A 24025-nucleotide genomic window follows, 5' to 3' on the forward strand; every position below is an offset into this window, starting at 1 on the left:
GAAGCGTATTTAGGAGCATGCGCACTGCTTAAAACGGGGAGGAAGGGGAGACAGCGATGTGGGTACTTTGCGAATAGTTAGGAGGGCTCCGGATTTAGAAGGATCGGCGTGGCCAGGCACGATGGCTCTTGGCTGTAATCCCAGCACTTCGGGAGGCCGAGGCGGGCGGATCACCTAAGGTCGGGAGTTCGAGACCAGCCTGACCAATTTGGTGAAACCCCGTCTCTACTAAAAATACAAGCATTAGCCGAGCTGTGGTGGTGCGCGCCTGTAATCTCAGCTACTCAAGAGGCTGAGGCGGGAGAATCACTTGAACCCAGGAGGTGTACGTTTCAGTGAGCCGAGATCGCGCCACTGCACTCCAGCCTGGGTGGCAAAGGGAGACCGTGTCTAAAAAAAAAATAGTAATAAAAAAAAAGAGTCGTCTTATTGATGCGTCTTCCCAGTGCCTTGTTTTATAGTAGCAGGAAGTGCAGGTTTTTTTGTTTTTTTTTTTGTTTTTTTTTTTTTTTTTTGAGACGGAGTCTGGCTCTGTCGCCCAGGCTGGAGTGCAGTGGCGCAATCTCAGCTCACTGCAAGCTCCGCCTCCCAGGTTCACGCCATTCTCCTGCCTCAGCCTCCCGAGTAGCTGGGACTACAGGCGCCCGCCACTGGAAGTGCAGGTTTTATTTGTTTTACCTTTTATTTTCTTGAGACAGGGTCTCCCTCTGTCGCCCAGGGCTGGAGTGCAGTGGTCCGATCACGGCTTACTGTCGCCTCGACTTTTCGGGTTTAAACATTACTCCTGCGTCAGCCTGCACAGTAGCTGGGACTACAGGCACGTGCCATCAAGCCTGGCTAATTTTTTTTTTTTTTTTTTTTTGTAGAGACAGGATCTTGCTATGTTGCTCAGACTGGTCTCGAACTCCTGGGCTCAAGCGATCCTCCTACCTCGGCCTCCCAGCCTCAAAGTGCAGCTTTTAGTTCTAATTATATTGACTAGAGGTCTAGATCTAGATCTAGACCTGGCGGGTCTAGATCTGGACGTATTAGGATCTAGAGCTGGCAGGAAGTGATAATTCAAAGATAAAAAGGGTACCTTTTAGGATGGACATTGAGATTAAGGTTTGGAAAATGCAACCTTCACTGCAAAGTAAGAGGGCCAGTTTTGGTTGTGGAAAGAGTGGAAGTCTGGCGCTTTTTTTTTTTTTTTCAAAGAGATGGGGTGTGGGACGTTATCTCATTGTATTGCCCAAGCTGGTTTCGAACTCCTGGCCTCAAGCGATCCTCTTGCCCTGGCCTTCCAAAGTGCTGGGACTACCGGTAGGAGCCACAGCGCCCAGCCGGAAGTGTGGCTTTCATAGATACAGGAAGTGTGGCATTCAGGGATCCGCCTTGGGGTTTATTTTTGATTGATGCGAGGGGCGTGGCTTGTCGATAACGCGATACCAGCTTGTGAATGAACACTGGGGTACTCGGAAGTGTGGCGTACTCCAGTCCTGTGTTTACCGATAGACCGGAAGTGTGGCTTCGTTTACAGTTCGGCACGTAGGACGGAGGGTAGTTCGTCTAGAGACACATATTCCCAACGGATTTGACGATGGTGTTCGGTCTTGAATGGAAATGTAGTCTTAGGCCAGTCTTAGGTTTTTGAACAGGATAGTAGGTATCCGGAGTCGATTGAGGGCCAGAGCAGGCACTGGGGTTCGGATCCTGGGCAAAGTTTCCCACGTTGAGGGTCTCGAGGACGCCTAGATCTCTTTCCCAGGGCCATGGCGAACCCGAAGCTGCTGGGACTGGGGCTAAGCGAGGCGGAGGCGATCGGTGCTGATTCGGCGCGATTTGAGGAGCTGCTGCTGCAGGTGCAGTGACCGGACCCCTGGATCCTTGAGTATTCGGGGATTTTGGCGGGGTGCTCAAAGATGGGACTGCAGTTCCCAGAATGCACTAAGGCGGGAACCAAGCCTCGGGGAATTGAGGTTAATGGGCTTCAAGTTTGCTAAGAAATGGGAGTGGGGGGCCGGGCGCGGTGGCTCACACCTGTAATCCCAGCACTTTCGGAGGCCGAGGCGGGCGGATCAGGAGATCGAGACCGTCCTGGCTAACACGGTGAAACCCCGTCTCTACTAAAAATACAAAAAATTAGCCGGGCGTGGTGGCGGGCGCCTGTAGTCCTAGCTACTGGAGAGGCTGAGGCAGGAGAATGGCGTGAAGCCGGGAGGCGAAGCTTGCAATGAGCCGAGACCGCCGCACTGCACTCCAGCCTGGGCGACAGAGTGAGACTCCATCTCCAAAAAAAAAAAAAAGAAACGGGAGTGGGGTTGGGGTTGTTCTTCTAGTTCTCAAAGGAGAAAGGGGACCTAAACCGTCTAATTTCTCGCGTTATCCACAGCTCTCATGCATAAGAATTGCTCCATTTGAGGAACAAATGAGGGGTCTGATGGCACAGACTCCAAGCCTGGAGGTAGTTTTCCTTTATACAGGCCTCGAAGGAGCTCCAGCAAGCCCAGACAACCAGATCAGAATCGACACAAATCCAGCCTCAGCCTGGTGAGAAAGGACACCGGAGAGAGAGGGACAGTAGACCCAGGGAGAGGACAGAGAGAGGAGGAAGGAAAGAGACACGAAAATAAAGGCCTAGGGTGGGCATGGGGTGAGCAGACACCCACAGAGAACATCCTAGGACAGAAAGGAGTTGGAGGACAGAGTAGGAGTAGGTAGGGGGCCAGAGAACCAGAGATAGGAAGAGGCCAGGTGCGGTGGCACGTGCCTGTAGTCCCAGCTACTGGGGAGGCTGAGACAGGAGAATTGCTGGAACCCATGAGGCAGAAGTTGCAGTGGGCGGAGATCGCACCACTGTACTGCAGCCTGGGTGACACATCGAGACTCTGTCTCAAAAACAAAACGAAACAAACAACAACAACAAAGATAGGAAGAGAGGCTGGGCACAGTGGCTCACATCTGTAATTCCATCACTTTGGGAGGCCGAGGTGGAAGGATTGCTTGAGGCCAGGCGTTCAAGACCAGCCTGTGCAACATAGTGAGACCTCATCTCTACTAAAAATAAACAAAATTAGCTGGACTTGGTGGGTGCGTGCCTGTAGTCATAGGTACTCACGAGGCTGAGGTGGGAGGCTCACTTGAGCCAGGTGGAAGAGACTGTGGTGAGCCAAGATCGTACCACTGCACTCCAGCCTGGGTGACACAGTGAGACCCTGTCTCAAAAAACAAACAAGGAGAAAACAAAGAAGAGAGGGGGCCGGGAGCTGTGGCTCACGCATGTAATCCCAGCACTTTGGGAGGCCAAGGCGGGAGGATCACCTGAGGGCAGGAGTTTGAGATCAGCCTGGCCAACATGGTGAAACTCCATCTCTACTAAAAATATGAAAATTAGCCGGGCGTGGTGGTGGGCACCTATAATCCCAGCTACTTGGGAGGCTGAGGCATGAGAATTGCTTGAACCTGGGAGGTGGAGGTTGCAGTGAGCCGAGATCACGCCACTGCATGCCAGCCTGGGTGACAGAGTGAGAGTCTGTCTCAAAAAAAAAAAAAAAAATAGAAGTGAGGGATCTCAGGGGTGGGGAGTGGAACAAAAAAGGGGGACAGGGCAAAAGGAAAAGAGACAGAGCCTGGAGAGAATGGATGGGGACTGGGACTTGTGCAGAAAAGGATTGTCATGACTAACCCACTCCCACCAGGTTTCTGCATAAAGACCAACTCCTCGGAAGGGAAGGTTTTCATCAACATCTGCCACTCCCCCTCTATCCCTCCTCCCGCCGACGTGACCGAGGAGGAGCTGCTTCAGATGCTAGAGGAGGACCAAGCTGGGTTTCGCATCCCCATGAGTCTGGGAGAGCCTCATGCAGAACTGGATGCAAGTCAGTGCGCTCAGAGGACCCAGGAATCTGGCCCGCTAGGCCCCTTCTTCCCTAGAACCCAAGAATCCTGGGCCCAGGACCCTCCTCCCTCAGCTCCTGGAGATCTGGCCCCTTGATCTGATTCTTTTCCCTATGGTAGATCTCTAGTGCCCTGGACATCCCACACCCGGGCAGTCCTGGTTCTGCCACCTGGCCAGGCTGGCACTTTTCCATGCCCCACTCCAGGGCCGGGAGGCCTGGGCAGAGTGCTCTTCGTGCATTAGCGGATCTCCTGGCTTTAGTCCTGAGCCTGCTGTCTCCTTCTTTTTTCTTTCTTTCTTTTTTTTTTTTTTGTGATGGAGTTTCGCTCTTGTTGCCCAGGTTCAGACGATTCTCCTGTCTCAGCCTCCCAATCAGCTGGGATTACAGGTGTGCTCCACCACACCCAGCTAATTTTTGTATTTTTAATAGAGACGGGGTTTCGCCACGTTGGCCTGGCTGGTCTCAGACTCCTGACCTCAGGTGATCCACCGCCTCAGCCTCCGAAAGTGCTGGGATTACAGGTGTGAGCCACTGCACCCAGCCTGCGGCTCTCTCTTTCATCCTGTTTTCTCCTCTGCCCTTCTCCCTTTCTCCATCTCTGTCTTGCCTCACCTCTGTCCCTGTTTCTGCCTCTATATCCTTTTTTCAATATGTCTCTTGAAGCTTTCTGGGACCAAGCGCTAGGCAGTGCCCTGGGGAGTAAGGACCTATGAAATGCACATTCCACGTTCCAGAAACTCGCTGTCATGGGTGGGGCTCAAGGAGATGGATGCAGTATCAATAGGGTGTGATTCACGCTGCTTTGGAGGGGGGCACCCAGCACAGCCTTGAGAGGGCTCGTCACCCACATGAAGGGGTCAGGGAAGGCTTCCTGGAGGAGGGGGTGTGGGATAAGATTTGAAGGAACAGGAGAAGTTCAGCAGGCAGACAGAAGAAGGTTCTAGGTAGAGCGGCCCAGAGCTGGGAGAGAATGATTGGATTGGATCAGCCAGTAATGGAGAGTGACTGAAAGAAATTCAGTGGGCCGAGGTTGCTAGAAGAATGAGGTCTTCTCCAGAGGTGGGAGGGGCAGACCACACAGGGTCTCCAACGCCAGGCTTGTGGGGCTCAGACCTTCACTTGGGAGCACTGGGGAGCCAGAGAAGAGCTGTGAGCAGGGGAGGGATAGGGTCAACTCTAGTGACATCACACTGATGGACAGGAGATACGAGGCCAGGGAGGAGGCTGGGCGGAGAGTCCAGAGCAGAAAGTGAGTGCCCAGCTCTCACTTTCTTATGTCTCTGTCTCTGCTTCTTACGGCCGCTGTCCCTGAATGTTTCTTTCCTGTCTGGGTCTGGGCTGTGGGCTTCCTGCAGAGGGCTGGGGGGTCCTCACCCCCCTTTTTCTCCCCGCAGAAGGCCAGGGATGTACCGCCTACGACGTAGCTGTCAACAGCGACTTCTACCGGAGGATGCAGGTTGGGGGCGGGGCTGCGGTTGAGGCCTGGGCAGGGGTCTCTACCCCTACCCTCCCCGCCACCGCCTGTCTTTTCCCTCTCTGTCACCCCAGAACAGCGATTTCTTGCGGGAGCTCGTGATCACCATCGCCAGGGAGGGCCTTGAGGACAAATACAACTTGCAGCTGAATCCGGGTGAGGGGCAGGTCCTGGGCCCTCGGGAAAGAGTGGAGCCAGGAGCGGTTTGGGGAACACCCCTAGGAGAGGAGGGGCTGGCTTGGGCAGGGTGCCCTGGAGTCTGTGCTACTAGGAGGGGGTGGAGTCTGGACGCCCTGAGGGGGCGGGGCCAGGAACATCTCCAGGGGTGGGTTTTATTGGGGCATATCATGGGAGGGGCGTGACTAAGGTGGGCGGGCTTCCTGGAGCCAAGCCTGCGGGGTGTGGTCAGACCCCAAGAGTCCTGGTGAGCCGGTGGAGCCTATCCCGGCAGGCTCTTGGCCCCCACAAAGGGAACCCTGACCTGTATGATGTTTGACGGCGCTCCTGACCCTCAGAATGGCGCATGATGAAGAACCGGCCATTCATGGGCTCCATCTCGCAGCAGAACATCCGCTCGGAGCAGCGTCCTCGGATCCAGGAGCTGGGGGACCTGTACACGCCCGCCCCCGAGAGAGCTGAGTCAGGGTGGGCCTTCGGTAGATCCCCGGTCTGATGTTTCCTCAACGCTCTTGGGAATCCCTCCCTCCATCCTCCCACACTGGGTGATGTCCTGGGGCCCTGGGCACTGAGAGAGGGAGGAGAGAGAACTCCTGACTGGGAAGGCGTCCTGAGGCCAATAGGGCTGGTTGGAGGGAGAAAAGGGACAGCACGCCAGGCAAAGACCTGGCAGCTGTGCTCAGCCCTGGACCTTGTTCCTCCTCAGCCCTGAAAAGCCTCACCTGAACCTGTGGCTGGAAGCCCCCGACCTCCTCTTGGCCGAAATTGACCTCCCCAAACTGGTGAGTTTTGCCCGCTGGACCAGAGCAGGGGAATGAGGTCTGGAAAGGTCAGGGACTGTCTCTGAGTGTGAGTGACAAGGGGTTGTTGCTGGACTTGTCAGTTGCGTCCTCTCTGCCAGGAGGCCCACAGGCCACCTTCCGGTGCTGTCCTGAGGGCGCCCAAGGGATTGTAAGTGCTCGGTCGTTGAGACTTGTCATTGCTGTCTTCTGCGTCTTCCTGGGAGATTAGACCCTTCAAATATAGTTTCCCAGCGTGTGAGGCTACCATGCCTGGTCCAGGTGATCATCCTGTTGCTGGGGAGGGTGACCTGATTCCGCCACCTCTCCAGGATGGAGCCCTGGGGCTGTCGCTGGAGATCGGGGAGAACCGCCTGGTGATGGGGGGCCCCCAGCAGCTGTATCATCTAGACGCTTATATCCCGCTGCAGATCAACTCTCATGAGAGCAAGGCAGCCTTCCACCGGAAGAGAAAGGTGCCTGGGGGAGGGGCTTGGGGAAGCCGGGACATTGGGGGGGGCCTGGACTCTGTCTCCCAGGGAGGGGGGCTAGGAGCTGGACTTCTGGGTCCTGGATCCTCATTCTCTTTGCTCTGTCTCCTCAGCAATTAATGGTGGCCATGCCGCTTCTGCCGGTGCCTTCTTGATCAGGGTGTCTCCTTATGCTTCTGAGATGTGGAGAAGAGGCTGCTGGCTTCCCTAAAGTTGAAATAAAAGATTTTTGCCTTTGTTCTGTCTCTGACTGGGGATATGTGGGTGTTGGGAGGGAAGAGGGACATTGGGCTGTACCCCTCCAGTCCTATAGAGGTCACTGCCCCAGCTCAGGCCTCATCCTTCCCCCTGGATCCTCCCTGAAGCGTCCTGGCCTCCAGTCTCCCCTTGTTAGTCCTCCCCAGGCCCCAGAGCTGGCCCTGCACTTTCCTTCTTCACAGGCCTCCTGTGGCTCCCCAGCCGCCATGGGAGAAGGTCCAAGCCCCTCAGCCAAGCACTCAAGGCTCTGTGTGATCTGAGCCCCGGGTCATGGCTCACTTTTATGTTTAAGAGACAGGGTTGTCAGGCACGGTGGTTCACACCTGTAATCCCAGCACTTTGGGAGGCCGAGCTGGGTGGATCACCTGAGGTCAGGAGTTCGAGACTAGCCTGGCCGACATGGTGAAACCCGGTCTCTACTAAAAATACAAAAATTAGCCGGGCATGGTGGCGCAAGCCTGTAATCCCAGCTACTTGGGAGGCTGAGGCGGAGGTTGCAGTGAGCCGAGATCGTGCCATTGCACTCCAGTCTGGGCTACAAGAGCGAAACTCTGTCTCAAAAAAAAAAAAAAAAAGACAGGATCTCACTCTGTCACTGGAGTGCAGTGGTGCAATCATATAGCTCACTGCAGCCTGGAACTCCTGAGTTCAAGTGATCCTCCCACATCAGCCTCTGAGTAGCTAGGGTGACAGGCATGCACCATTGTGCCCAGCTAATTTTATTTTTTGCATTTTTTTAGAGATGAGGTCTTGCTATGTTGCCCAGGTTGGTCTTGAGTTCTTGGCCTCAAGTGATCCTCCCACTGTGGCCTCCCCAAATACTGGGATTACAGGCGTGAGCCACTGTGCCCAGCCTAGTTTTGACCTCTTCCTCTAACTGGAGCCCAGTCATACTGAACAGTGTCCTGACCACACCCATTTTCCCCCATCTCTTAGTTTCTGCTGTTCCTGCTACTTTGTATCCTCTTCCCAGTACATCTGCAGAAGTTTCTTTCTTTATTCTTTCTTTCTTTTCCTTCCTTCCTTCCTTTCTCTCTCTTTCTTTTTTTTTTTTTTGACAGAGTCTGGCTCTTAGGCCCACGCTGGAGTGCAGTGGTGCAATCCTGACTCACTCTGCAACCTCCCGAGTTCAAGTGATGGTTGCACCTCAGCCTCCCAAGTAGCTGCGACTACAGGTGCCACCATGCCCAGCTAATTTTTAAATATTTTTTATAGAGACGGGGTCTCCATCTGTTGCCCAGGCTGGTCTCGAACTCCTGAGCTCAAGTGATCAGCCCTCCTCAGACTCTCAAAGTGCTGGGATTACAGGAGCGCCCTGCCTTGATAAATATTTCTTGAGTTAATAAGTGATTGTTGAGGCCGGGCACAGTGGCTCACACCTGTAGTCCCAGAACTTTGGGAGGCCAAGGCGGGCGGATCACCCAAGATCGGGAGTTTGAGACCAGCCTGACCAACATGGAGAAACCCCGTCTCTACTAAAAATACAAAATTAGCCTGGCGTGGTGGCAGGCGCCTATAATCCCAGCTACTCGGGAGGCTGAGGCAGGAGAATTGCTTGAACCCAAGAGGCGGAGGTTGCTGTGAGCCCAGATGGCGCCATTGCACTCCAGCCTGGGCAACAAAAGCGAAACTCCATCTCAAAAAAAAAAAAAAAAAAAAAAAAAGTGATTGTCTATACCCTCCTCTTCTTTAGTGAATCCTAGGATCATCAGTAGATGGAGGAACTTCAGTGGTAAATGCTCAAAGCACAATGTGAGTTAGTGGGGCATGGTGGTGCACACCTGTTGTCCTCAGCTACTCGGGAGGCTGAGGTGGGAGCCCAGGGAGGTTAAGACTGCAGTGAGCTGCCCCTGGGCGACAGAGTGAGACCCTGTCTCAAAAAGGAAGGAAGGGAGGAAGGAAAGGAGGAAGGAAGGAAGGAACGAAGAAAGGAGGAAGGAAGGAAAGAAGGAAGAAAGAAGGAAAGAAAAAAGAGAAAGAAAAAGGAAGGAGGAAGGGGAAAGGAAGGAAGATAGAGAAAGAAGAAGGAATGAAAGAAGGAAAGAAAAAAGAAGAGAAAGAAGAGGAAGGAAGGAAAGAAAAGGCAGGCAAGCAAGCACAATGTGTCTGCAATGGGGTGAATTGTGAGGGAGGGGGAGAAAAGACGGGGAAGAGGTCAGGGTGGGAGTGACTTCAGGTAGGGTCTTTCCGGCCGCGGAACGGATGAGCGAACGTGGGCGCCGTGTCCACCAGAGGGAGCAACGTATCCCTGCCCATCGTCTCAGAGAACTACATCTCCCAGCGGCCCTCGGAGTGCACGGCCCTTCTCAAACGAGCGCTGAGGCTCAGAGGCCGCTGGGACTTGTGGTTGGGACGGTGATCCGCTGGAGGGGGCCGAGTAACTCATTCCCAGGTCCTGAAAAAGTGTGGGGCTGGGTCCTTTCCTCCTTCCTCGGTTTCCATGGCGATGGTTTCGGCAAAGGCCCAGGTTTTGGCAGCGGCGGGGCCCGCTTCCCACTCCCTCCTCTTCACCATCTGCTCCACCCTCACACCTGGCCCCAAGCCGCAACCACCGCCTCCGCACCCGGGCCGGGGACTCTGCAGCCACTGGGTGGCGCGTGTGAGCGGCTCCCGCGCTGCTACTTCAGCCCCACGAGTCCCGGTTCCTACCTCCCTCCTGCCTCAGACCCGCAGCGTCCTCCGTTCTGGGGTCCCAGGGGTTTCTCAAAGCTGTGAGACCCAGAGACCCAGCCAGTCAAGGCTGGAAGCGAGAGGCTGCGGCGGTCAGTGGCTTCCCGGCCACCCCGTCCTTGGCGCCCGCCCGACGCGCCGTCTGCTCCTCCCACCCCACCGCGGGCCGCATCATGAAAATTTAATACCAAATGCATTTGCGGCCCGACGCGGGGAGGTAGTGGGGAAAGGATCACCCTCCTGGGGCCTGGATCTGGAGGTGGACTCAGCGCCGGGAGATGGGCTGGTCTGAGGACAGGAGCGGGGCGGGACCCTGTCTGCGGGCCCGGGACAGGGAAGGGCCGGGCTCTACCCAACGGGGCGGCGCTGGAATTCCGGCGTGGAGACAGAGTTCGGTGGGCGGGGACAGATTCCGGGGGTGGGAGCAGGACTGGGAGGGCAGGGACAGATCCCAGAGGCGGAGGTGGTGGGCGGGGGACAGATCCCATGGGGCGGGGGCAAGACTGGGAGGGCGGGGACAGATCTCAGGGGCGGAGGCCAGAGCTCGGTGGGCGGGGTCAGATTCCGGGGGCGGAGGCAGGACTAGGAGGTCGAGGACAGATCCCAGTGGCGAGGGTCAGAAGTCGGAGGGCGGGGACAGATCCCATGGGGCCGGGGCAAGACTGGGAGGGTAGGGACAGATCCAGGGGGCGGGGAGAACTGGGAGGGCGGGGACAGATCGCATGGGGCAGGGGTAGAACACAGAGGGCGGGGACAGATCCCAGGGACGGAGGCCAGAACTCGGTGGATGGGGACAGATTCCAGGGGGCAGAGACAGATCCTGTGGGGAAGGGGTAGAACTCAGATGGCAGGAACAGATTCCAGGGGGCAAGGACAGAACTGAGAGGGCGGGAACAGAGCCAGGGACAGATCCTAGGAGAAGGGGACACAACTCCAACGGTGGGGAGAGAACTCAGAAGGCGGGGGCAGAACTCAGGTCAGCAACAGATCCTAGGGGAGGAGACAAATTCAGAGGGCGGGTGAGGATGCCAGGGGGTGCGGATCACAATTTAGGGGGCGGGGACAGATCTCAGTGGGTGGAGACAGAACTCAAATAGAGGAATGGATCCCCCGGAGCTAGGGAAGAACTCAGAGCGCGGACAGATCCCAGAGGAGCGGAGAAATAACACAATGGGGAGACTATGGGGTCGCAGCTGGCACTGGTGGGGTGTGTGACATATAACTGTGGGGGACGGAAGCCAGAGGGAAGAAAATCGGGGTTAGGGAATGAAACTCAGGGAGAGAAGCAACAGGGAGGAGAGAGACGCCGGAGGGAGAATAGAGCTGGAGGAGTACGGGATTCAAAGGGGAAAGATGGAAACTCAGGAGGAGATGGAGCTCAAGGGTGAAGAACCCAGGTGGCGAAAGGGACTAGATGGGGACGACAGGTGGATCGAAGTAGGCGTTGGACTTGAGGGGAAAGAATTTCCCTTGAATGAGAAAAGAAAGAACTCCCTGGATGAGACTATTGGAACTGGGGACGAGGTGGGATGGGGATGGAATTGCGGGGTGGGGGCGGGGAGGAGTGAAGGAACTGGAGGATGAACGCAGAGGGAAAGTCAGAGAAGACAGGATTGTAAGGGACGAAATTAGGGGGAACAGAAGTCGGGGAGAGAAATGATGGGGATGAGAACTCAGGAGAGGAGAGAAAATCTGGGTAGGAGCCAGGGGTGATGGAACAGGGATAGGGGGAGTAGCCTGGGGAAGGAACAGAACTGGGGGGCGTGAACTCGGAGGCGTGAGTTCAGAACCCACAGGCGTGGTCTTGGAAGGCTCAGGAGGGGACAGGACGAGGATGAAAGGGCTGCGAGAGGGGGCGGGTCTGACAGACGAGGGGAGGGGCCTGGTGGGGCCGGGGCGGGGCCTCCTGCGCCCCGCCCCCGGCGCTGAGTCCTGTGACAGCCCCCGGGCCGCCTGTACTTGCAGCCTCCTTCCCCCCGAGCGGAGCTGCGGGGCCGGCCGGGCCGGGGCGGACCCCGGGAACCCGGACGCGGCCGCCCGGGCCCGCGGGCGGGGGGATCGGCGGGGGGGACCGGCGGGGTGACCGGCGGCAGGAGCCGCCACCATGGAGTTCCGCCAGGAGGAGTTTCGGAAGCTAGCGGGTCGTGCTCTCGGGAAGCTGCACCGGTGAGCCTGGCGGGGGTCCCGGGAGAAGAGTGGGAGGATCTGAGGAGGATGCTAATTCCCACCTGGGCGCAGACTGACAGATGAACGGGCGATACCCCGGCATGGGGGTCCACTCATCTGTCCAGTTTTCTGCCGTGGGCTCCGACGGCGCTGTTCTCCCTGGTCGAGCCTTGTCCATTATCCTGTTCATTTTTCTGCACCCCACCCCACCCGGCTCCACTCTTTCTCTGGTGCTGTAAATGCCTCTCTCCCGGGTCTCTGGCTCCTCCCCCACCACTTCTGGGTCTCTGTCCCCGTCTCTTTCTGGATGTCTCTGCCCCCTTTCTCTCTGAGTCTCCGTCTCCCTCTTTTTCCAGATCTCGGCTCCCTTCTCTCTGGGCCCCTCCTTCTCCCTAGATCTCTGCCTCCGCTTCTTTGCGTCTCTGTGCCCCTCTCTCTGGTTCTCTGGCCGTTGCTCTCACTGGATCTCTATCAACTCCTGACTCAGAGTCTCTGTCCCCCTCTTTCTGGGTCTCTCCTCTTCCCTGGATCTCTGGTCCCCACTTCTCTGGATCCCTGTCCCGGTCTCAGTGTTTTAATTCTCCCACCATGGGTCTCTCCGTCTCTCTGTGTCTTTTTCCGTTTCTGTCTGGCATGGAGTTTAATCTGCAGCTATAAGCGGATTGGGGCTCATAGCCCGTTGTCCTTGAGGGGGTGAGGCTGGGTGGAAGAAGTCACAGCACCCTGGGTCCCTGGGAGAGAAAGGAGTTAGAGGCCAAAAATTTTGGCTCCTGGGGTAGGACAGCCTTCCCAAAGGATATAGGCTGGGGCTGACAGGGACCCCCTCCCAACCAGGTTGATGACCCCAGTGACCTGAGTGTCCCTCAGGATAATCGGGACACCTCCCCACAGGCTCTCACCCCCAACCCCAGCTTTGGCTCTAAGTCAGATAAATTACTCAGCTGCGGAAAAGCCTAAAAATATATCTGGCCACAGTGCACGAAGGAGATGGCCTCATCAGCATCATGCCCCTGCCGCCGTGCCCTCAGGCCCTGTCCCCTTGGCCCACAGCCCTGACCCTGTGTTTCGTTGAGCTTCAGTCCACCTCACTAGGCCATGGGGGTCCTTTGCTAAGTCTAACATCAGTCTTGCTTGCTGCAGATCACCTCTTAGCTCCAAAGTTACCCCACCCTCTAGTAACATGAGAGACAAGAATAAGGCTGGACAGAAGTGGGGGGAGGTGGGCAGGAGGATGGTGCAGTGACGGAGGTTGGCGGTGGAGGGGAAGCTGAGATAACCTCACCCCTTCTTTTTCCAATTTTCCAGCCCCTCCCCACCCTTTTTCTCGCCTCCTTTCACGAGTTTCTCAAAATACATCAGTGTGAAGTCAGGAGAATGAGAGAGAGAGAAAGAGACGTGCTGGTGGAGGGGCTGGCGGGTGGCAGCGGGAGGGATGTGTTCCTCAGGCCCCTCCCTCAGTCTCTGCCTCTGTTTCTCATCTGTGCTAGGGTTTCTCACAGTCAATCTCTCTGGCTCTCACTCTCTGAGTTACCTCTTGGGTCCCCAGAGACACCCGGGCTCTGGCCAGGACCATCAGCAGGGAGTTTGTGCAGAGAAAAGCATTTGCTTCCAATGCCTGGGGTTTGCTCTGATGGTTGGAGGGAGAGGGGAATACCCCCTATTAGAGACAACAGGTTGATCTCATTTAATCCTCTAGACAAAGATGGGGAAACTGAGGCTCCATTCTGGGGTTGGGGAGATCAGTGGATGAGTATGAGCCCCATGATTTGAACCCAGGTCGGTCTCCCTCCCAAGCCTAGAACAGAGCTCTTCCTTGAGATGAGTGATGCCACAGCTGGTGGGGAGCTTCCTTGCACCCAGGGTGACTTGGAACAAGGACATGGGGGAATGGGATGCCAGAGAGATGAGAACCCAAGGTGCCTCCTTTCTGAGAGCCAGGTCTTGGACAGGGGGATGCCGAGGGCCAGTAAGAGATCAGGTCCCATTGCTGTTCTTGTCTGTGACCTTGGAGTGCCACTTCAGCTCCCCGAGCCTCAGTTTCCTTAGTTGTACAATGGGAAGAGAAGAGAGAGCAGAGGGACATAAGGAGACAAAGACGTGGGGGAGTGGACAGAGATCCTGAGAGAAGCAGAGAGAGAGAGAGAGGGAGAGAGAGAGAAGTTGAGACATCTTCTCGATTTGGGGTAATGGCCTCCTAAGTGTTGCTTTTCCTCATCGCCAGGTCCCCAGGCCTGAGTTTGGGGTATCCAGGGAGGGGAGGGGGATTTGCATCTAGGGTCTCCCTTCTCTGTCCTTGTCCCCTGCAAAGCATCAGGGCCACCTTCATCTCTGCGTCCTTGGTCCTCTTGCTCTAAAATGATTGATATCACCTTGAAGTTCCCTCTTTATTCTCTTGCATTTTTGCCCTTGTCCCCATTTTATAGATGTGGGATACTGAGACCCCCTGTTTAGACAGCCTTGATTAGAGATCTGACATCTCCTCATATTAACAAGGAATCTCACATCAGGGGCTGCAATCACATCTTGAGTTTCAGGGTCAAATATCATCCGATGTCAACCTGGGTCAGTCTGATCTCTTTGGGTGATGTGTTCTGATGGGTGGGGGGAGTTACTGCCATCCTGTACTATTCGTCCTAGTGGCTTCAATCCCCCCATCTCTGGCTCTCTGTCTTCTTCCTCTTGGGGTCTCATTCCTACTCCTTCTGGGTTCTGTCCACTCCCTGGCTTCTCCCACCCCTGTTTCTTAACTGCCCCTCCCCACCTCCTTAAGTTCTAGGACGGGGAGGGGTTGCTGTGTTCTCGCAGCTCTTCCACCTCCCTCCCCCTGGACCGTCTGGCTGTTCCTTCCTCCCCCGTCCCAGTCTCCCTCGCCTCCATCTGTTCCAGCCCCTTCCTGGGATCCAGCCCGATCCCCTGGCTGCCTACCCACCTCAGAGAGGGGCCGCACCTCACAAATCACGTCCCCAGCCTGTCTATCCTCCATCTCCCAGGCTCTCCATCTTTCTCTTGCATTCTGGATCTCTGTTCTCATCTCTCTGCATCTATGTCCTATCTCCTGGGTTTCTGTCCCCACCTCTCTTTGGGACTCTGTCTGCTTCCTTCTCTAGGTTTCCATCTCCTCCCTCTCTGGGTCTCTGTCCCCCTATTTCTAGGTCTCTCTCCCCCTCTCTCTGGGTCTCTGTCTCCCTCTCTCTGGGTCTCTGTCATCCTCTGTGTCTCTGACCCCTCCATCTCTGGGTCTCTGTCTCCCTTTCTCTCGGGGTCTCTGTCCCGCTATGTCTCTGGGTCTCTGTCCCCCTCTCTCTCTGGGTCTCTGTCCCCCTCTCTCTCTGGATCTCTGCTCCCCTGTTATTCTCTCTCCCTCTCTCTGGGTCTCTGTCCCCCTGGATCTCTGGGCCTCTGTCCCCCTCTCTCTCTGGGTCGCTGTCCTGCTATGTCTCTGGGTCTCTGTCCCCCTGTATCTCTGGGTCTCTGCTCCCCTGTTATTCTCTCTCCCTCTCTCTGGGTCTCTGTCCCCCTGTATCTCTGGGTCTCTGTCCCCCTCTCTCTCTGGGTCTCTGCTCCCCTGTTACTCTCTCTGGGTCTCTGTCTCTTCCTCTCTAGATCTCTGTCCCCCTTTCACTGGATCTCTCTCCCTTCTTCTGTCTGTGACCCCCTCTCTCTGGGCCTCTGTACAACTCCTCCCATCTCTGTCACCCTCTTTTTGGGTCTTTCTCCACCTGTCTGAAGGCACCTCTCTCTCTCTGCAGCCTCTCTCTGGGTTTGAGGCAGCCCTCCAAATACCCTCTTCGTCATCACAGACTTGATTCTGGATCCAGAACGGGCGGGGGCGAGAGTCACGCTGGGGAATGAGCCAATCCCCCTACCAGGGCCATCTGTCCCCTGCCAGGACACCACCCGACACTCCCCCTCCCTACCCCCTAGGCTGGCAGCCTGGACTCAAGGTTCCCTAGGGATGCCTGGGACGGGCTGCTGGATTCCCAGGGTCCTGGACATCTCCCCACCCCCTAGCAAACGTGGCTGAGAAGCATCTGTTCTTTTGACACCTTTGCTGAAGCATCTCCTTAGCACCTTTTGCTTCCTCGAATAGACTGTTATCCGGGAGAGGCGGCTGGAGAGTCTTTGGGCCTCGGAGTGGGGGCACAGGCTCTTGAATCCCAAAGGGTTGTCTGGGGTCTAAGTCTCCTGAGTTGAAGGATTTGACAGAGCTGGGAGAGGGGGACTGAAGACCGTCAATGTGAAGAAGGAGGGGGCTGGGGGCCTGAATTCCCGGTCTGAGGGAGATGGAGGATTTCTGGATCAGGGGGGCGAAGGGAGCCAAGGACCTGGACTCTTGGTGAAGGAGGAGGTGCGGGCTTAGAATTCTGGATCTTGAAAAGCAGGTTTTGCCCTGGATCCTGGTCTTGGGGGTGAGGGGGCTGGGGGCCTGGACTTCCGAGTCTCTGGCTCTTGCTGTCCCGCAGCCTTCTGGAGAAGCGGCAGGAAGGCGCGGAGACGCTGGAGCTGAGTGCGGATGGGCGCCCGGTGACCACGCAGACCCGGGACCCGCCGGTGGTGGACTGCACCTGCTTCGGCCTCCCTCGCCGCTACATTATCGCCATCATGAGTGGTCTGGGCTTCTGCATCAGCTTTGGCATCCGCTGCAACCTGGGCGTGGCCATCGTCTCCATGGTCAATAACAGCACGACCCACCGCGGGGGCCACGTGGTGGTGCAGGTAGCTCAAGGCCTGAGCCCTTGCAGAGCCCCGCCCCGCTCACCGAGCTCCACCTACGCCCCCATGACGTCACATTCACCCACCAGACTTCCAGGCCACGCCCCTTCCGAAACGCTGTCGGAATAGCTCCGCCCAATCCGTGCGCCCCTTAGTTCTGACCTCGCCTTAGGGGCCGCCTCCGTTTCCTAAGCCCCGCCCTGATCTAAATGAAGTCCCGCCCTTATTTCCAGGGGCTTGATTGAAAAACGTAGAGTCCGCCCCAACATCAGGTTCCCTAGGGGTTGCCCCTGCCCCATTTTGGACCTACTAGCAATTTTGCTCACGCCTGTACCCCAAGCTCATGTCCCCGGGTCACATCTATTTAATCTCAGTCCCATCTCAGGTTCCTCCCTGAATGTGATCCTTTTTTGAAACCCTGCCACTGCCTACGTCCCACTGCATGTGTTGTGTCCCTTATCTAAAGACCCACAGGGTCTCCCAGGCTACGGAGCAGTGGGGCCATTGCTCTGTCGCCCAAGCTGGAGTGCAGTGGCACCATCACTGCAGCCTCGAACTCCTGGGCTCAAGTGACTCTCCTGCCTCAGTCTTCTGAGCAGCTGGGACTACAGGCGCGCGCCGGCATACCCAGCTAATATTTTTATTTTTATCTTTGTAGAGACAAGGTCTCACTATGTTGCCCAGGCTGGTCTCGGACTCCTGGGCTCAAGCGATCCTCCTGCCTCGGCCTCCCAGTCCTGGGAGTACAGGCGTGAGCCACCGCGCCCTGTCCTTTCTCCTATTTTAATTTCAGCATAGGCCTTGCCCCTGCATCAGAAAAGAGTCCTGATTTGTGCCTTTGTCCTACCTGAAGCTCCTCCCCTTGCTCCCTTCCAATCTGGTCCGCCCCCTTGGCTGCTTCGTGTCCCCGCCTGGACCCTGTGCAGGTCACTCCGCAAACGCTCATAAGCTGGATATAAGTGGAGAGAGTCATCATCATACATGGGCCCCTAGGCTTTCATAGAGGCAAGGAAGCAGGCAAAGCAAGGCGTCTAGGTGGTGATGGACTCCGTTGTTAAGGCAGCATAGGCCCTAGCAACGTGGAAGAGCGGAGTTTGTAGACTTTAATTGACAGAAAGATAGTGTGAGCTTTGATTGGCAGGCGTTTGGAGGTGGGAGGGGTTCCTCGTTGCTGATAGGTCGAGACGCTAAGTCTGTGGGTGCTGATTGGTGGAGCCGCAGAGCCTGGACAGGGCGGCTGATTTAATGTACATTTTGGCCCGCAGAAAGCCCAGTTCAGCTGGGATCCAGAGACTGTCGGCCTTATACACGGCTCCTTTTTCTGGGGCTACATTGTCACTCAGATTCCAGGAGGATTTATCTGTCAAAAATTTGCAGCCAACAGGTACAGTGGTGGGGTCTCCAAGTGGGCGTAACTACAGTTGTGTGGGTGGAGTTAGAGGGCGTGGTCTTGAATTTGCGGGCTGGCTCTGGTAAATGGGAGAAGCCTGGATTTGGGGGTGGGCCTTAGAGAAAGGTGGGGCTTGCGATTGAGGAAGGTGTAAGTCAGAGAGGTGGTGGGACCTGGGGTCCCGGGGACCACTGGGCCTAGCTTGCTGTGGGCCGGAAAGGCAGAATCCCGGGCCTGGCTGGATAGCTTGGATTCTTTTCTCTGACCCTTCCCATCAGAGTTTTCGGCTTTGCTATTGTGGCAACATCCACTCTAAACATGCTGATCCCCTCAGCTGCCCGCGTCCACTATGGCTGTGTCATCTTCGTGAGGATCCTGCAGGGGTTGGTAGAGGTAAATCCCCGCCTGATATGACCCTGCCCTCGCTCGGACCCTGCCTCTTCTCAGTGACCTTGGTTTTCTCCTCTTTAGGGGGTCACATACCCCGCCTGCCATGGGATCTGGAGCAAATGGGCCCCACCCTTAGAACGGAGTCGCCTGGCGACGACAGCCTTTTGTGGTGAGAGGAAGAGGGATCCTCACTCCTGAATCTGAGGGAGGAGGGGTTGGGGCCTGGACTGTTGGGTCTGAGCGGGGAGGGGCTGGGGGGGCTGAACTCCTGTGTCTGAGGGAGGAGGAGGAGACTCTGGACCTGGACTCCCAGGTCTGAGGGAAGAGGGGCTGGGGCTGGACTCCTGGGTCTGAAAGAGGAGGGTCTGGGGGCCTGGACTCTTGGGTCTGAGGGAGGAGGGACTGGAGGCCCGAACTCCTGGGTCTGAGAGGAGGAGCTGGGGGCGTGGACTCCTGGGTCCGAGCGAGGAGGGGCTAGGCCTGGATTCCTGGGTCTAAGGGAGGAGGGGCTGTGGCCTGTAATTCAGTGTCTGGAAAGGTGGAAGCGGTGGGGGTCCGCACTCCTTGATCTGAGGGAAGATGGGCCTGTTCTCTCCCCCGCATCCTCCCCCTCAGGTTCCTATGCTGGGGCGGTGGTCGCGATGCCCCTCGCCGGGGTCCTTGTGCAGTACTCAGGATGGAGCTCTGTTTTCTACGTCTACGGTGAGGGACCCGGATGCCTGGTTCCGGGTGGCGCTGGGGCGGAGCGGGGCCGGTCCTCACCTCGCTCCCATCCCCCTCCTGACCCCCCCCAGGCAGCTTCGGGATCTTCTGGTACCTGTTCTGGCTGCTCGTCTCCTACGAGTCCCCCGCGCTGCACCCCAGCATCTCGGAGGAGGAGCGCAAGTACATCGAGGACGCCATCGGAGAGAGCGCGAAACTCATGAACCCCCTCACGGTCCGGGACCAAATCTTTGGGGAAGGGGCGGGGAGAGATAGCAAGCCACGAACCTGCACAGCGTGTAGATCAGGGAGGGTTCCTGCAGACTCTAGAGGAGACGGGACTGGAACGCAAAGAGAGGGGCTAGAACCTAGGAGGCGGGTTGCAACCCGCGGAGGACGGGATTCTCAGGTGCTGGGGGCAGGGTTAGGTCAGGAGTTGAGCAGGATTAGAACCACTGACAGGGCATGGTTAAAGCCAGCAGAGAAGGGATTAGAATGTGGGGGTTTTGCTTAGACCTTGAGTTGAGGCTGTATTTTGGGAGCATTTTTGATAAAAAGAGACTCCTAGGGCAGGCTCAGTGGCTTCCGCCTGCAATCCCAACACTTTGGGGGTGGAGGCTGCAGGATCGCTTGAGCCCAGGAGTTCCAGACCAGCCTGGGCAACATGGTGAAACCCCCGTCTCTACTCAAAATACAAAATACAAAAAGTTAAAATAAAAATAAAAAAAGAAAAAGACAGGTCCCTGAGGGGCCCGGACACCTGCGGACCTGAGAGGCTACCATAGGGCCAGGACCCCTTCATCACTCAAGTGTCACCTTGAGGCTAGGATCCCTGGGTCCCCACGGCAACATGGTGTAGCCCGCGCCTTTGGGTCCATAGAAGTTTCAGTGCGGTCGGGATCCTTTGGTCTCTGCAGAACTACACTGTGGTCCCTGAAGGGACGCGGAGAAGCCCTCAGCCCCGCTCCCCGTCTTAGCGGCCCTCCCCTCGCCCCCACAGAAGTTTAGCACTCCCTGGCGGCGCTTCTTCACGTCTATGCCAGTCTATGCCATCATCGTGGCCAACTTCTGCCGCAGCTGGACGTTCTACCTGCTGCTCATCTCCCAGCCCGCCTACTTCGAAGAAGTGTTCGGCTTCGAGATCAGCAAGGTAGAGCCCAGGAGGAGAGGGCAGGGGGGTGCGGAGGGGTCGGCGGGAGGGAACTGGCGGCGATCCCGAGGCAGGGAGGAGCCGGTGGTGCACGGACCGGGCAGAGACGCCGAGCCGGCGGCCCCGAACCCTAGTGTCCCCTGTACACCTGTTCCCGCAGGTAGGCCTGGTGTCCGCGCTTCCCCACCTGGTCATGACCATCATCGTGCCCATCGGCGGCCAGATCGCGGACTTCCTGCGGAGCCGCCGCATCATGTCCACCACCAACGTGCGCAAGTTGATGAACTGCGGAGGTGAGTGGGGCGGGGCCTGGGCCGGCTCTAGGACAGCCTGGGTGGAGCAGAGCGGGATTGAGAGGTGATGGGGAGTGGTTACAGGCGGAAACCATCCAGCCTGCCCCAGGAGTCCCTTTCTATGCAAAGGGCCGTGGCCAACAGGGTGGAGCCCTCGGGGCAGGGCAGGCCTGGATGAAAGGGACTGTCACACGGCCGTCCAAGGGGCCACCGCGTGGAAGGGCAGGGTGGGCGAGACTTCCCGGGTGGAGCAGAGGCAAGACCGAGTTGGGCCTGGAGGGACAAGGCCTGCACAAAGTTGGGTGTGGTGGGACATGAACTAGGTGATGAAGAGGCGCTAAGAGTAAGGCACCTGGAGAGACAGGGTTTAGGGGGCCTGCTGTCTAACAAGTGAGATGTGCTAGGCGTGGTGGCGCGCGCCTGCGGTCCCATCTACTTGGGAGGCTGAGAAGGGAGGATCGCTGGAGTCCAGAAGTGCGAGGCCGCAGTGAGCTATGATCGCGCCGCAGCACTCCAGCCTGGGCGACAGAGCGAGACTTTGTTTCTAGAAAAATTAAAATTACAATTAAAAATTAAAAAACAGGCAGGGCATGGTGGCTAACCCCTGTAATCCCAGCACTTTCGGAGGCGAAGGCCGGTGGATCACTTGAGCTCAGGAGTTTGAGACCAGCCTGGGCAACATCGTGAGACTTTGTCTCTTAAAAAAAAAAAAAAATCAAAAATTAAAAAAACCCCAAAAACTCATGAGTGGGGATTGAGGGGAAGGTGTGAATGTGCACAGCAGGGATCCTGCGTGTTCGGGGAGTGGCCTAGTCAAGGGGTGGAGCTACGGGAGGGGCGATGGAGCTGGTGGGCGTGGTCAGGGCTGGGTCCTGGAGAAGTAAGGGCCTGGTTAGGGTGGGTGCGTGTGGCGCGGAGGGCGCGAAGAGGCCTGGGCGTGGAGGTGGCCAGACTGGGGCGGATAGAGGCGGTTTGGGGCTGGAGCAGGTCTGGAAGGGCGGTGTGGGGCAGCCTGCGCCCTGCTCCGGCCGACACTCAGGAGACGCGGGCCCCCCCTCCCTGTAGGCTTCGGCATGGAAGCCACGCTGCTGTTGGTGGTCGGCTACTCGCACTCCAAGGGCGTGGCCATCTCCTTCCTGGTCCTAGCCGTGGGCTTCAGCGGCTTCGCCATCTCTGGTGAGAACCGCGGATCCGCAGCTTGGGGGACTCTGGTCAGCTCTGTAGGGAACTTCCTGGCTCAGGAACGGGGCCTCTCAGCCTCACAAAAGGTGGAACATGAGTGGCGGGGAGGGGAGAGGGTTGAGAACGTCCCAGTGGGAATCACTCGAGTGAGATTCCGGTGTGACACCTTCCGACTTGTCTCTCCGCCAGGGTTCAACGTGAACCACCTAGACATAGCCCCGCGCTACGCCAGCATACTCATGGGCATCTCCAACGGCGTGGGCACACTGTCGGGCATGGTGTGCCCCATCATCGTGGGGGCCATGACTAAGCACAAGGTCGGTGCCGCAGTCCTGACTCAGTCTGCCTCCAAGTGTGTGCTTGGTACCTAACTGACCACGTGGTGGCACTGTCTCTGGGGTGCCATCCCTGCCTTTTCAGCCTCTCTGGGTCTCTGCCTCCCTTCCTCTAGGCCTCCCCCTCTCTCCGCCTCTGTTTCTCTGTCCTCCCATTTGACCTCAGCCCTATTGTCCCCTGCAGACTCGGGAGGAGTGGCAGTACGTGTTCCTAATTGCCTCCCTGGTGCACTATGGAGGTGTCATCTTCTACGGGGTCTTTGCTTCTGGAGAGAAGCAGCCGTGGGCAGAGCCTGAGGAGATGAGCGAGGAGAAGTGTGGCTTCGTTGGCCATGACCAGCTGGCTGGCAGTGACGACAGCGAAATGGAGGATGAGGCTGAGCCCCCGGGGGCACCCCCTGCACCACCGCCCTCCTATGGGGCCACACACAGCACATTTCAGCCCCCCAGGCCCCCACCCCCTGTCCGGGACTACTGACCATGTGCCTCCCACTGAATGGCAGTTTCCAGGACCTCCATTCCACTCATCTCTGGCCTGAGTGACAGTGTCAAGGAACCCCGCTCCTCTCTGTCCTGCCTCAGGCCTAAGAAGCACTCTCCCTTGTTCCCAGTGCTGTCAAATCCTCTTTCCTTCCCAATTGCCTCTCAGGGGTAGTGAAGCTGCAGACTGACAGTTTCAAGGATACCCAAATTCCCCTAAAGGTTCCCTCTCCACCCGTTCTGCCTCAGTGGTTTCAAATCTCTCCTTTCAGGGCTTTATTTGAATGGACAGTTCGACCTCTTACTCTCTCTTGTGGTTTTGAGGCACCCCCACCCCCCACTTTCCTTTATCTCCAGGGACTCTCAGGCTAACCTTTGAGATCACTCAGCTCCCGTCTCCTTTCAGAAAAATTCAAGGTCCTCCTCTAGAAGTTTCAAATCTCTCCCAACTCTGTTCTGCATCTTCCAGATTGGTTTAACCAATTACTCGTCCCCGCCATTCCAGGGATTGATTCTCACCAGCGTTTCTGAGGGAAAATGGCGGTTTCAAGTCCCCCCTTCCTTGCCCACTTCACATCCCCCCTACCAGCAGATTCTGCGAAAGCACCAAATTTCCCAAGACCCTCTTCTCCCTAGCTTAGCATAATGTCTGGGGAAACAACCAAAATCGCAATTTTAACAATATGCCTCTCCACCCCCGTGCACTTTTTCTGACATGGTTTTCAGGTCAAATAGTGGCTGCTCCAGTCCATGAACTCAAAGGTTTGAAGCTACCACCATTGAACTCCCCCATGGTGGTTTCATGATGCCCCCTCCCCAATTCCTTGCACTTTATTCTCCTGGGTGGTTTCGAACTACCCTGTTTCTCAGTGGCCATTTGTTGTGTCCCTCAGGGGCTTAATGACTCAAAATCTGGGATCCTTCCCCTCTCAGACACCCCTCTTTCAGCTTAGAATTTGGGGAACCTATAGAGAAGTCACAGAATCCCATGAAAGGGAATGGGGCAGGAGACAGGGGTGTTTTTTCCCAGTGCAGGGTTGTGTCTTTGTGTCTCTGTCTCTGTGACTGTAAATCCTGCCCTGCCCCACTCCCAATAAAAGCTTTGGTGTACAGGCTCAGTTGTTCTTGGCTGTGGAGGTCACAGGCATCCTGGTCCCCAGCCCCGTCCTCCCTCAGACCGAGGAGTTCAGGCCCCTAGCTCCTCCTTCCTCAATTCCAGGGATCCAGGCCCCAGCCCCTCCTCCCCCAGACTCAGGGGTCCAGGCCCCCAGCCCCACCTCCCCCAGACCCAGGGGTCCAGGCCCCCAGCCCCGCCTCCCTCAGACCCAGGGGTTCAGGCCCCCAGCCCCTCCTCTCCCAGACCCAAGAGTCCAGGCCCCAGCCTCTCCTCCCTCAGACCCAGGAGTCCAGGCCCCAGCCCCTCCTCCCTCAGACCCAGGAGTCCAGACCCCAGCCCCTCCTCCCTCAGACCCAGGAGTCCAGACCCCAGCCCCTCCT

At 57.0% G+C, this 24025-nt stretch overlaps 2 protein-coding genes across 2 annotated transcripts; both read left to right on the forward strand.

The window, feature by feature from the left end:
• The first annotated feature begins 871 nt into the window (after window positions 1-871).
• PIH1D1 (PIH1 domain containing 1) lies at window positions 872-7036 on the forward strand. The gene is made up of 9 exons (XM_019014543.3): window positions 872-1841; window positions 2463-2529; window positions 3678-3857; window positions 5273-5334; window positions 5427-5508; window positions 5868-5997; window positions 6236-6311; window positions 6641-6784; window positions 6913-7036. The coding sequence occupies exons 1-9, from the start codon at window positions 1752-1754 to the stop codon at window positions 6952-6954; spliced, it is 873 nt and encodes a 290-aa protein (XP_018870088.1). The 5' UTR covers window positions 872-1751; the 3' UTR covers window positions 6955-7036.
• Window positions 7037-11647: 4611 nt separating this feature from the next.
• On the forward strand, window positions 11648-23642 carry SLC17A7 (solute carrier family 17 member 7). Its single transcript, XM_004061157.5, has 12 exons — window positions 11648-11893; window positions 16357-16609; window positions 17872-17990; window positions 18275-18389; window positions 18468-18555; window positions 19002-19088; window positions 19181-19323; window positions 20089-20238; window positions 20399-20531; window positions 21597-21707; window positions 21903-22030; window positions 22233-23642. The coding sequence occupies exons 1-12, from the start codon at window positions 11832-11834 to the stop codon at window positions 22524-22526; spliced, it is 1683 nt and encodes a 560-aa protein (XP_004061205.1). The 5' UTR covers window positions 11648-11831; the 3' UTR covers window positions 22527-23642.
• The last annotated feature ends 383 nt before the right edge of the window (window positions 23643-24025 follow it).

The sequence above is a fragment of the Gorilla gorilla genome, chromosome 20, assembly GCF_029281585.2.
Source record: "Gorilla gorilla gorilla isolate KB3781 chromosome 20, NHGRI_mGorGor1-v2.1_pri, whole genome shotgun sequence".
Taxonomy (NCBI): Eukaryota; Metazoa; Chordata; class Mammalia; order Primates; family Hominidae; genus Gorilla; species Gorilla gorilla.